The sequence below is a fragment of the Monomorium pharaonis genome, chromosome 3 (genome assembly GCF_013373865.1).
Source record: "Monomorium pharaonis isolate MP-MQ-018 chromosome 3, ASM1337386v2, whole genome shotgun sequence".
NCBI lineage: Eukaryota > Metazoa > Arthropoda > Insecta > Hymenoptera > Formicidae > Monomorium > Monomorium pharaonis.
This window is the reverse complement of record NC_050469.1, coordinates 14758747-14771806: the sequence shown is the minus strand read 5'-3', so window position 1 is coordinate 14771806 and position 13060 is coordinate 14758747. Positions and strand designations below refer to the sequence as shown.

The 13060-nt window shown below is 31.4% G+C and overlaps 2 protein-coding genes across 4 annotated transcripts; one reads left to right on the top strand and one right to left on the bottom strand.

Annotated features, from left to right (window-relative positions):
* Positions 1-899: 899 nt before the first annotated feature.
* LOC105838179 (N-acetylgalactosaminyltransferase 7) lies at positions 900-6657 on the top strand. Of its 2 annotated transcripts, none has more exons than XM_012683532.3 (11): positions 900-1113; positions 1322-1495; positions 2746-2951; positions 3029-3195; positions 3301-3508; positions 3604-3780; positions 4057-4300; positions 4391-4612; positions 4698-4796; positions 4901-5026; positions 5132-6657. In XM_012683532.3, the coding sequence occupies exons 1-11, from the start codon at positions 1063-1065 to the stop codon at positions 5270-5272; spliced, it is 1815 nt and encodes a 604-aa protein (XP_012538986.1). In that variant the 5' UTR covers positions 900-1062; the 3' UTR covers positions 5273-6657. The 2 variants fall into 2 exon arrangements, with proteins under 2 accessions (XP_012538986.1, XP_012538987.1); XM_012683533.3 differs by having other exon boundaries at positions 901-1207.
* Positions 5120-12122, bottom strand: LOC105838178 (T-complex protein 1 subunit delta). Of its 2 annotated transcripts, none has more exons than XM_036284257.1 (10): positions 11701-12122; positions 11017-11069; positions 9467-9556; positions 9132-9383; positions 8908-9003; positions 8661-8822; positions 7895-8239; positions 7508-7759; positions 7142-7425; positions 5120-5228 (listed from the first exon to the last, which is right to left on the bottom strand). In XM_036284257.1, exons 1-9 carry the CDS (start codon positions 11822-11824, stop codon positions 7180-7182), a joined length of 1620 nt encoding a protein of 539 aa, XP_036140150.1. In that variant the 5' UTR covers positions 11825-12122; the 3' UTR covers positions 5120-5228; positions 7142-7179. The 2 variants fall into 2 exon arrangements, with proteins under 2 accessions (XP_036140150.1, XP_012538985.1); XM_012683531.3 differs by lacking the exon at positions 5120-5228 and adding an exon at positions 6625-7066 and having other exon boundaries at positions 11701-12120.
* Between the last annotated feature and the right edge of the window lie 938 nt (positions 12123-13060).

Below are 13060 nucleotides of genomic sequence, written 5' to 3'. Positions count from 1 at the left end.
AATATATAATATGTACAAGCATGCGCGAAACATATTTCCGGACTCTTTAGAGAAAGAAGTATGGACACGGTTTCGCTTGGTATTGCCAGTCCATATCTATAAGGTTTATGGATCTACATGAAACCATTGCAATTCCTCCTCCATGTATATATACTCAAAGGTTTGTTCTCGTCGTCTACTAGTTTGTGAATACGAATTTCGTAGGTACAAACTGTAAATCTTTTATATTAAGCAAACATTTATACATAACTTGTATTTTGAAGCAAATATTTTTATAAACAAATAACTTTAAAAACTTTTTTGCATTTTTGGTCTTTATCTAAATGTCCCTGGGCTTATTTGTGTACGTACTTTAAAAGTGTAAAAGGATTATCAATTCTGTAAATTCAATTCGAAACTAAATGGTTGAACAGAATGTTGGTAAAACAAACGGCTTTCTATGGCCGGTATTCATAGTCGGGTCTTATATTTAAGATCATCTTAAGTACTGTTTTAAGATGCCATCAACCAATCACAGAGCCGTATTAGCATCTTAAGATATTGCTTGAGACGATCTTGAAATAAGATTTGACTATGAATACCGGCCTATGGGATCTTTCCAGCAAGACACAAATTGACACAGCAGTAATTTTGTCCTTGTCTCTCACTGAATATCAAACAAAGACAGAAATATTGCTGTGTCAATTTGTGTCACTTGCTGGAAAGCTCCCTATATGAGTGCGTTCGGGAAGACGCTATTAACGCTATCAGCATCAGTCTATCTTCATTATTCATTAAAAGTAGAACATGGGATAGACTGATGCTGATAGCGTTAATAGCGTCTCCCGAACGCACCCTATGTCGCGATTTTTTTGCGCAAACATGGTGCAGAGCGGCACTCTCTACATGCCTTGCGAGTGCAGCGTCTGTATATTCTTATATTTTTAGTATATGCGACAGCTGGCGACACGTTGACTGCTTTTATGTAAATGTGTGTAAAATGTAGCATTGCAGTTTTAATACAATGAATATGTAGGTTGCAAATGTACGATAATTATTGACGTTCAACACGATAACGGATGCATGCCATTAAGCCGGCTTTGGATTAACTCAATTTCTTTTTTCCGACGAAAGGTAGTGAACATTTCATTTATTTATTTATCGGAATTGTTGGCTGAAAATGGGACACGAGAGTTAAAGTTCCACTTTAGCTCGAATTACGCGGCGGGTAAATTGCCAATTGTAATTTTCTCTCGATGTAATACGCGTCAATGGGATTTTCAGAAAACATCGTGTTACATCAAGCAAAAATTAACGGTGTTAAACGTGCTTGTGCTTTTAGATATATAATTCGAGAAAGATGAGGATCGTACAGTTTAGAAGAAACCGCTTGTTCCACATATTGATGGGTAGCATCCTGGTGCTACTAGTTTTATATATTCTCCTTAGCTTTTCTTCAGACAATCATATGAACAATATAAAGGAATACTGGGTGCAAAGTCTTGGAAAAAAACAGGTAAAATACTTATTTTTTATTAATATAGTTTGTGCATATATTTATGTTAAGCATTTATTATTGAGCATCTAATAAACTGTCCACAATATAAACAAATGTATAACAGATTTGCTCACTGATATTACAGTAAATCTACTATTTTATCCATATTAAACTCATATTAAACTTATACAACTTGTCTTGCTGGCAGAGGTTGCTGATATAATCTGATAGCAAATTGTTGATAGAAATCCAATTTGTTATTTCATATACTTTTAAATGAATTGTATCATTTAAGGTGGTCTAGTTTCTCCATAATACATTAGAACTTAATTAAATTTTAAAAGTTTATAATTAGTATATAATTAGTTTATAATTAGTATATATAGGCATTCCTTTTTTCAAATTTTTTGATCTGGGTTTTTTCAATTTTTTAGTTTTCTTTGAATAATTCTAAAATAGCATTGAGTCTTTTGGGAAGAAGAGTTTTAGATAATTTAATTGCAAACAAAATATAACAATTTTAAAAATTGTACTTACAAGAAAGGATGAAGTTTATAATAAAGATTTGGCAAAAAATGAAGTTTTATGGTATTATTTTTATGTAAGAGCATAAAATATTCATAAATTATGCAATTTTCTTTAAATACATTTATAGGCCTGTCCTTTGTACTGGTGCAATAAGTTACAATGAAAAAATATATATTTGTCTTATTCTAACTTATTGCACCAGTGCAGCAACAAAGAATAGGCCTTATATGTACTAATAAAAATATGATAATGTTTATTGTTGCCAGAGTTGGATAATAACTAATTAAAAAGTGAAAAGTTAATAATAAAGTTAAAAAGTTAATAACTTTAACTTAATTTAATTAATTTTAAATAATTTAATTTTTAACTTTATTTATTTTTAAAACATAAACTTTAACTTATTAACTTTAAAAAGAATATTTTTAAATAGTAAATTATCATTTTTATTGCTTAAATTTTGTTCATTATTTTAAAGATAGCTATGTCAAAAACTCCAAAAGTTTTTAAAAGATATAATGACTAAAAAGTTACATGACTCCTTTATTTTTTAAATGATTACAAAACAGCAGATTATATTCTGTAATTGATTATTATATTTTGTTAGCATTTTGTTAGTCTTTTGCTGCATGTTAGTGTCAAAAATTTGTAGTAAATGCTTTCAAAATTTGTTCTCAATGGATCTGGCTATCCAATGACTTTCGAGTACTTTTATGTATATCAAATATATATCCATTTCGCAGGTACCGGTATTTGTAGAAGGTTTAGGAAATTATGAACTACGCGATGTACCAGTTCGGTCTGGTCCTGGAGAAGGTGGTAAACCACATATTTTAAGAGATGATCAGCTAAATGATGTCCAGCAATCAGAGTCCGATTATGGTATGAATATGGTATGTTCTGACGAGATTTCATTGTCAAGATCGATACCAGATACAAGACCTGCAGAGTAAGTCTCGTTTCTTTCAGCTAATATTCTAATTTCTAATTTACCTTTTAATTAGTTTTTGTTTTTTTATGATACAGATGTAAGCATTGGAATTATCCAGAAGAATTACCACGCACTAGTGTCATTATAGTTTTCCACAACGAAGGTTGGTCTGTTTTGCTGCGAACTATCCAAAGTGTCATAGATCGCACTCCATCAAAAATACTCGAAGAGATTCTTCTTGTCGATGATTTTTCTGATAAAGGTAAGTTTTTCTGATAAAGGTGCTTGCATGAAATGTAACAATTATGATAACATTTTATTTAAAGTGTGTGATAATTAACAAATGTGACAAATTAATATTTTACAGAGAATTTAAAAAGTGATTTAGATTCCCATATTGAACAATGGGAAGGTAAAGTTAGATTACTTAGAAACTATGAAAGGCAAGGTTTAATACGCACACGATCTCGAGGGGCGCGCGAGGCCAAAGGGGAAGTAATAGTATTTTTGGATGCTCATTGCGAAGTCAATGTAAATTGGCTACCTCCACTTTTAGCACCAATTGCTGAAAATAGGTAAAATATCAAGAGACATGGTAGTGGCTCGGATATTCAATTTACATTGAAAAATAAAATATCAACGTTTTGTATAACTTATTTTTCTTTTTTAGAAATGTCATGACTGTTCCTGTGATAGATGGCATTGATCACAAGACCTTTGAATATCGTCCTGTATATCAAGAAGGACATTTATATAGAGGAATTTTCGAATGGGGCATGCTATATAAAGAAAATGAATTACCCAGAAGGGAAGCCAAAACGCGTGCACATGATAGTATGCCGTACAGGTGCAAATTCTATTTCTATGTTCAGTTTTGTAGTCTAATTTATTATAAATATTTATATACCCTTGGTCAAAAGTATTAGGCACTTATATTTTTTTATTTAATAGAAAATAATACAGATAAGAATTCCAGATAAATGAAAAAAATATAAATGACTAATACTTTTGGCCAAAACTATGTTATATATTTATATAATAATATATTTATATATATATTTATATTATAAATACTTTTTTCTTCAATACCTCTATTTCTATATATTTATGTCCATACTTACAGATCACCTACGCATGCTGGTGGTTTATTTGCAATAAATCGACAATACTTTTTATCTTTGGGTGGATATGACGAGGGATTGCTCGTTTGGGGAGGAGAAAATTTTGAGCTATCCTTTAAAATATGGCAATGCGGCGGAAGCATTTTGTGGGTACCTTGCTCACACGTCGGGCACGTTTATCGAGGATTTATGCCTTATACATTTGGTAAACTTGCTCAGAAGAAAAAAGGACCATTGATAACTATTGTTAGTGATCGTTTATAGATGCATAAATAAATTATTTATTTATTTATTTATTATTGAGATATATATTCACAAAATGAGTTATTTTTACAGAATTATAAACGCGTTATAGAAACGTGGTTCGACGAGAAACACAAAGAATTCTTTTATACCAGAGAACCTTTAGCCCGACTGCTTGATCATGGTGATATATCTGAGCAATTGGCTTTCAAGGAACGCAAGAAATGTAAGAACTTTCAGTGGTACATGGATAATGTGGCATATGATGTACTAGATAAATTTCCAGAATTGCCACCAAATATTCAGTGGGGAGAGGTACATTTGCATAAAATAAATGCATATGTTTAAGTTTTCTTAACAAATTTATTAATATTTTCAAATCAATGATAATATTTTTTAGTTACGAAATGTGGCAACTGGATCATGTTTAGATACTATGGGTCATGCACCACCAAGTCTTATGGCCACTTCTCACTGTCATGGATTTGGAAATAATCAAGTAATTTGCAAATATTTCACTTATATCTCCTTTATTATATCTAACTTTAGTAATTTCTTTATTCCATGCTGTATTATTTTTAATCTTGTATTATTTCTTATTAGCTTGTCAGACTGAATGCTAAAGGTCAATTAGGTATCGGTGAGAGATGCATTGAAGCCGATGGCCAGGGTGTGAAATATGCATTTTGTCGCTTAGGAACTGCAGACGGCCCATGGCAATATGATGAGGTAAGTTTATCTTTTTTGACGGTAAAAATTTCAAACGCAAACATACACAGATAAACAACAATTTTACATGAGTGTTATCGATATATGTTAATTTTTTCTTTATAGAAAACAAAGACTTTATTACATAGAGTACATAAGAAATGTATGGCACTTCATCCCCAAACTCAGCAATTATCTCTGATGCCGTGTGACATAAACAACACTTATCAGCAATGGAGTTTTCATCAAGTCCATCCACGATGGTAGTATGGAACAGAGACCAAAACTATTATCAAAATTTGTAAATTATTTGACGTTATGCGTATTTAAATTTTTTCAAGAAAATGCATTTACCTAGTAATATGTAATGCAGAATAGTAGAACATTTATTTGAGATTTATTACGCGCGTTAGTGAGAGATTTAAATAAATAACTACAAAGTAAAATAGTAACATATATATTCGTCAAATATCCAAGAATAATCTCGGATTTTACATCTGGTAAAATAAGAGTCTGGAAGTAAGCGTTTATATTACGAAGTGCAAAAAGAGTAAATTTCAAAATTGATTTACAACTCTTCTAGACGCGTCTATATTTAAATATTCATTAAACGGTGTTTGGATATATAATTTTTTTAAGCAAACTATATCCGATTAAAGGATATTGCTTTTTCTTTACACTGACTGATAAATCGTAATGAGAAATTAGTATTTAATAGCATTTTGATAAATGACCTTATTGCTACTGCCAAAATTTCTTCCTGTAATATTTCTGATGGAGTAACTTGCTCGAGTAAGATGTATTAATTTGTTAGAATTTTAATTAAAACCATTTTTTAATCTTGAATGCTTGGGGAAAATTTGTTAATTCTCATATGTTGTTCGAGAGATAAAGGTTTAATATTATAACAGAGATTTATACTTTTAAATAAAATTGTAATTTATATATATATATATATAGATAGATAGATACTACATCTGTGCGTAAGCTTATGCGAGAATGTGTAAAAAAGATATGTACATTCCAGAAAGTTGAAATAGCTATTACATATTTATAAGACATTTTTATTTTTATACCAGTGATTCAAATTCTTCATTATTATTGTAGAACATTTTACACGTTATCAAAGTAATAATGTAAAAATGATAATAAGAACTAATAAGTCTACAAAACATTGAAATAATAATATAATAAAACATTTTGTCTTATTTTGTAACAATAAACAATCTTTTATTTAAATTTTTTAAAATAAAAACTAGGGAAGTTTATTCTTTGTTACTTTTTTATAAAATTGCTCTTGTATAAAATTTTATACTTGTTAACATCTTTAGATTTATACTTCGCTATTTGAAATAATTTATTTTTTATTTATACTAATATCAGATAAAGAAAATGAAAAACATACAATGATATGCATATTTATTTGCAATGTATGAAAGTTTCTTTTTGCGAGTATTGCAAATTTGATATATAATATAAAATTTTTAGATTTCTAATACAGCTATCATATAAATGTACTTAATTTACATTAGTTACATTAACGACCACTATTACGATCCAATTTCGAATTTAAGGAATAATAGACATGATTGTGCGATTAATGCAAAATAAATGCAATATACGGATAAATATATATTTTATTATATGCAAGATGTACTTAACGTTTAATTATTTGCCAGAATTCTGTTGTATGAGATTATATATTTTAATTAAATTGTTAAAAGAATCATACGTATGCACATTATGTATTAATCATTCTTAAATACAAATATTAATATTTACAGAATCTCCCAAATTTACCTCTTCCTTTGATAAAAAGAATGTCAATTTTTTAAATTAAGGTAGATTATAATAATTTTATATGCTTTTATGTTATATTCATATATTATGCCAAAATAAATACGAATTATTGCTTTACACTGAAATGTTTCACGCATATTTTTATTCAGAGTGTGAAAAAATATTACATTATATAAAACTTTTGCAAAAAGCATATATGATAATAACTGTTAACGTTTAGACTTTCGTAACCCGTGAAATGAATGTGATAAACATGTAAGTCTGTAACGAAAATTATGTCAAAGATATAATGAAAATTATCTATAAAATTACATAAACATTGTTAATTATACTTACTGCAAATACGAAATAAACTTTAAATTGCGTCTCATAATTTATTGAGTCGTATTGACAATGTCATCAATCTTTAGTATACTGCGTACAGTTTCAGAAGCAAGAGTTATCGAGCTAATAGAAACTAACAATGGTTGAATCACGTTCTCTTCTAATATGTTAGTGATGTCGCCTTTCCGAACATTAATTCCTGCTGTTATTTCACCCTTCGCATGCCGATTGCGAAGTTCAGTTACTGTAGATATCGGATTCAAACCTGCATTTTCGGCTAACGTTGATGGAATCACCTGTAATTTAATTATTCCAAACAGATAAGCTTTTTTCTTAAAATAATCTATCTATACAAATGATAAAACATGTAACACTAACTTCAAGAGCATTTGCAAAAGCTTTAATGCAATATGCGTCAATTCCGCCTAAGGTCACCGCGTATTCTCCTAATTTCAATGCCAACTCAATCTCTGGTGCTCCACCACCGGCGATCAGCGCTCTTTGCTTTACTAAACATCGAATGACACACAATGCATCGTGCAACGATCTTTCGGCTTCCTCTAACACTAATTTGTTGCTACCACGAACAAGAACTGTGACTGTTTTCCCATGATTTTGAATTCCTGTGATCTATATAAAAGTATATCAAATATATAAGTTATATATTTTAGATTATGATAATAGGTAATAATTATATTAGATTATAACAAATTAAATAGATCATATATTGTGAAAATTTTCATTTTTCTAACCAAAGAAACATACCTTAACAAATTTCGAATTTCCAGTTTGAACTTCCTCACAGAGCTCCGCATTGACAAGATTTTCAGGCACAAAATGATCCAGCGATGCAATTGGCCTACAACCTAGCGTTTTACACACGAAAGGAATATCCTCGCGCTCTACGTCTTTTATTACCATAACTTTAATTTTGTCCAAGAAATGTATTGCGAGATCGCTAATAGCGTCGCGTAAAACCGATTTTTGCACGAGAAGTACATTGCAACCTGCTTTCTTAATTTGTTTTACAATATTTAATATGTAAGCACGTTCTTCTTTCAACACACGATCCATCGCTGCATAATCGGACACAATAACATTATGATCCATCTATAAGTCACAAAAAGTTGATTGTTCATTTATGCAAAGACATAAAAATAAATTCTATCTAGAGATGTACAAATCAAAGATTTTTTATGCTGAATCAAATTGAATTAAATCATTTAAATATAAATTAATAACATAATTATTGTTACGTTAAGTTTTAATATATAGATAATAAGAGACTTTTCTTTGTATAAGAAATATTAATATTGATTATGTAATATAGCCATTTTAAATAATTTTATAAGATTAAATATATATTGATTCACGTATTTAAACCTCTCAACATTGATATTTTTGAACAGTTCAGATTTGAATAGGGCGAATTAAGAGAATCAAATCTTAGTCTGATTCAATTTGTGTTCAAATAATTCACACATCTCTGCTTGTATCTAGCTCAAGTCCTTCTACTAATTACGATACTTACATCAGTTTTTGGTGGTGAGATGCAAAACTGAATTAATCCAATTTTAGCTTTCTCAATACGTCTCGGACCATTAACATTACAAGGCTTTTGAGTAAATATTAATCCATCTACTAATTCAGTATCTTCAACGGTACCTCCTAACTTCTTTATCACCTTAATATCCTGTAAAAATAGTGCATAAGCAAATTCTTGTTAATTCGCTCGTATTAAATGATATAATAGCAAAATGTAAAGAATTTGCTCTCACCTGTAAGTCAACTGATGCTTCCTTTCCTTCTTCTGTAACCTTTAATACTGCATCCACAGCAAGTGGTGCAAGAAGACTAGATTGTTGATGCACAACCTATAATACATTAATAAGACATTAAATTGTTTTACACACACACATATATATATATATATATATATATATATATATATGACAAAATATAATATAATTAATGTTAATATCATATACATTTTTTTACATACCTTAGAATTAAGGGATGTTGCGGCAACCTTTACAAGAGATTCTTTGTCTGTTAGATCAACAGGTATAGACATATCTGTTAGAATTGATACCGCTTTAGATGCTGCTTTCTGAAAAGCATCACTGATCGAAGTAGGATGAATGCCTTTCTGCAACAAACGTTCTGCTGCTTCTAACAGTGATCCCCCTATTACGACAACACTCGTGGTACCATCACCAGCTTCTACATCCTGAGCCTTTGACAACTCAACAAGCTAAACAAAATATATGTATGAAGAAAAATATATAAAATTAAAATTAAAAACATGAAATTTAAAACAAGAAATTTATTTCTCACCATTTTTGCTGCAGGATGGATCACATTCATCTCTTTCAGGATAGTAGCACCATCATTTGTAATGGTAACTTCTCCATTACCAGCTTGAATCTGTTGTATTTGCATACATGCAAAATGAATTAATATTTCATATATACAGGGTACTATATTACGTATATATAGTACTATATACAAGGTAATTCCTAAGTATCAAAATATCCTATATAATACAGTGTAAAAAATCTTATTCCTAAACTTAAATATTTCAAGTCTAACAACCTATTTAAAGTAATTCAAAAAACCTCTAAAAATTCATAGACATACTTTCGAGTTTCTAGAAGAAATGTCTAGACTTTACTATAGAATAAATAAACTGTATAATACAATTACCAAAGATTAATTATAAATTGTAGACAAAAGTTATTTAATTGAAAAAATTGTAACGCATATAAAAAATGACTAGAATTTTAATTTAAATATAAAGCTTTAAAAGAATTAAAGAAATCCCAAATTTTTCAAAAAATATAAGGAAAATGAGATTCTTGACAAATTTGAGAATTTTTTATGGATAGAAAGATTGGATACAAATTATCCAGGTTTATAGAGAAAAGAATATTCTTTGATCTATTTTAGAAAGAAAAGATACTATGAACATATATCTTGAACCATGTTGTTTTCAAAAGACAAGATTTAACAAAAAACCACATTTAACAACATTTAACAATCTAAACAATGGATCTGAAAATGTTTTATCAGTATTGGAAAATAGTTCTTAATGCCACATGTGTGCACACCATATTAAATATGAAAAATAAAAATTTTGAATACTGAAAACTACTTAAAGAATTTTATTCAAATATGGCATATTTGAATAAAATTCTTTAATAGCGAATTAGGTTGGATGCACCAGTGCGCACTGAGTGCGCCCTCGTTTAGTGTAGTTTAGTTTTTCTCATTCTGAATACAAGCCAACAGAATACGAAACACTAAACAAGTGCGCACTGGTGCACCCAACCAAATTCGCCATAAGTAGTTTCCAGTATTCAAGATTTTCATTTTTTCCTCATCTGTGACACTCTAATATTTTGAAAATAAAGCAAAAAGAAATATATTTATAGGACCTTTTCTTCATAAATCAATGGTCCAGTTTACACTGCACGACCTGACCTATGCCCTGACCTATACCGCGCCCTAAGGTAGACTAACAAATTGTTTACACCGTGTAGACCTATACATAAGTTTGGACTAATGTAGATAAGTAGTTTATATGTGTACGCTATAAAGCAGATCCATCTATTAGCATTTGCTGATACACTTATACCGCTTTATAGTACATCACCGTTTACACGCGTTACGTTGTATGGCCTAAGATGGGTCGGGGATCGTGAAAAAGTAGCCCGACCCAAACAAGTTCGCGAGTGTTTACATCGTTGTGACCTCGTGTTTGGGTCGAATATAGTGTATAGGTCGCGGACTAAACGTACGGTGTAAACTAGGTCAATAAGTATCCTTTTCAACTTTTTGTATATACTTAAGAATCACTTTGTTAAATAATAAATATATAATTTTACCATCTTATCCATTCCCCTGGGTCCAAGACTTGTACGTATCGCATCACTGACAGCTGCAAAAAAATTCATATATAATAATCAAATCGTTGAGGGCAAATGGTTATTGTAATTTTTACCATGGAAATAACAATATGAATATTTAATTTGATAAGCAAAAAATAATTGAAAAAAAAATTTTATATCTAATATCTAAGAAAAAAATTCTTAAATACTAATAGAGTAACTCCAACATACCTATATGGCACACTTATCGAAAACTTAATTTATCAGGTATTATATATTATGTTTGAGGTATAAACTATACTAATAAAATTTATATTATCTACCTAAACTAGTAAAATATAATATATGCAATAAGTAATATTAAGTTCACATCATGGCTTAACCACTTATGATACTTATTAAAAAAAACAATTTATGCCAATAATAAATTAAATCCCCAACTAGACAGCAAAAATAAAGCATACTAAATAGCTAAGCTAGCCGTTGTGACAAAATAACTAACTGTTACATTTAATGTATTTATTCGCCGAGCACATTAGCTGCTTTGCCGGCTCGAACGCGCCCATTACTATATAAGGTTACATTTTTCCCCCAACTTCGCGCGCGTAACCGATGTGATCGCAAATTGAGAGGACACGTTACAAGCTACAATCCAAGAAACTGCAGAGCGCGAAATCCTACCTTTGGCAGCATTGATGTTGCTGCTGCGAATGTCCATAGGTTTGCTCTTGTCTTTATAGGCTTGTCCATGGGATCCACGGTTATCGCCATTCTCCATCGGCTTCCGCATCACGTTCTTGGTCATGTTTTGTCGTAATCAACGATCCTCGAGTAGGTTAGAGAAAAATACGCTTCCGTTTCTTTCAAAGAACACAGAAGTTAACGCTGTGCTCTACGATTCGCGATTATTTCACTCCTAACGATAAAATGTTGATGTAAAGTGTGATTATTCGTCGAAGACAAAATACGTCGCTTCAGCGTTGATAGAGCCAACAGCCAAGATGTAGCCAAGAGCAAAGAGTCAGCAATTGCAGATTGCAGATTGCGGCCCCGGTACCATACAGTCACATGAGGAGGGGATGAAGACTAAGAGCAAGAACTAATCATATACTGAGCACTCACTTATTCTTTAATATGATTGGTCCTTGCTCTTAGTCTTCATCTCCTCCCCATGCGACCGTATACTACGGGCCGCACAATAGCCTTGTCCGTTTTATCTTGTTCAGGGGGTCTATTACAGTTCTTAGGTGAGATCACTCACTTGAGGTCTGTTCGCGTCACATGCCCCAACATGCTCCTATTCACCCCAACGCACTCCAATACGTTGATTCCGATGACGCCAACCTATTAGAATGCGTTGGAGTGAGTAGGAGCATGTCGGGGCATGGCGACGCGAACAAACCATATGTCATTTCGTGTGTGATGGCCCTTATTTGGCCTGTAGCACACGCTTTCCGTAAGACGTAACAGTAAGGTTTTGACCAATCACATATTCGATTTAGCCAGTTACGGTTACGGTCGCCCAATTCAATGCGTCGAAACTTTACTGTTACGTCTTACGGAAAGCGTGTGCCACAGACCTTAAGGGCCATCTACAATGGAGTGTTTTAGCCGTAACAGCACTAAAACTACGGCAATGCTGTCTAGAATAAAAACGACGTAGCAATAACATACAAGCCGGCCATCAAAGAAAGGCGACCAAAAACTAATCCCGAATGCCCCAACGCTCATTGTAAGCACGCAATGAATTGGCTCAATGTCTGCTGTAGGCTGTAAACAGTAAAGCAATACGAAGTGGAGACATTTTCTACGACTACTGCTACGGCCTACGACTCTCCATTGTAGATGGCCCTTTATGCCTCATCTACAATAAGTCGGTAGTCATTGATCGTAAGAAATCTAGCCAATCACAGTTGATCTTAGAGAAGAATAAGCGAACATGATTGGTTGAACTTCTTACGACCAACTACTAACAACTCATTGTAGACGAGGCTTTAGAAAACACAACTGTTGCACAACAGTTGAGTAATTCGCTAATATA

What these genes read in the sequence shown, in the direction of transcription:
- LOC105838179 (XM_012683532.3), top strand. Translation starts at nt 1,063, where the DNA reads ATGCCATTAAGCCGGCTTTGGATTAACTCAATTTCTTTTTTCCGACGA. An exon ending in TTTCTTTTTTCCGACGAAAG is followed by an intron (nt 1,114 to 1,321) that starts GTAGTGAACATT and finishes TTGTGCTTTTAG; the next exon opens with ATATATAATTCGAGAAAGAT. An exon ending in GCCCATGGCAATATGATGAG is followed by an intron (nt 5,027 to 5,131) that starts GTAAGTTTATCT and finishes TTTTCTTTATAG; the next exon opens with AAAACAAAGACTTTATTACA.
- LOC105838178 (XM_036284257.1), bottom strand. Translation starts at nt 11,824, where the DNA reads ATGACCAAGAACGTGATGCGGAAGCCGATGGAGAATGGCGATAACCGT. An exon ending in CCAGGGGAATGGATAAGATG is followed by an intron (nt 9,557 to 11,016) that starts GTAAAATTATAT and finishes CAAATACAACAG; the next exon opens with ATTCAAGCTGGTAATGGAGA. An exon ending in AAGCATCAGTTGACTTACAG is followed by an intron (nt 8,823 to 8,907) that starts GTGAGAGCAAAT and finishes CTATTTTTACAG; the next exon opens with GATATTAAGGTGATAAAGAA.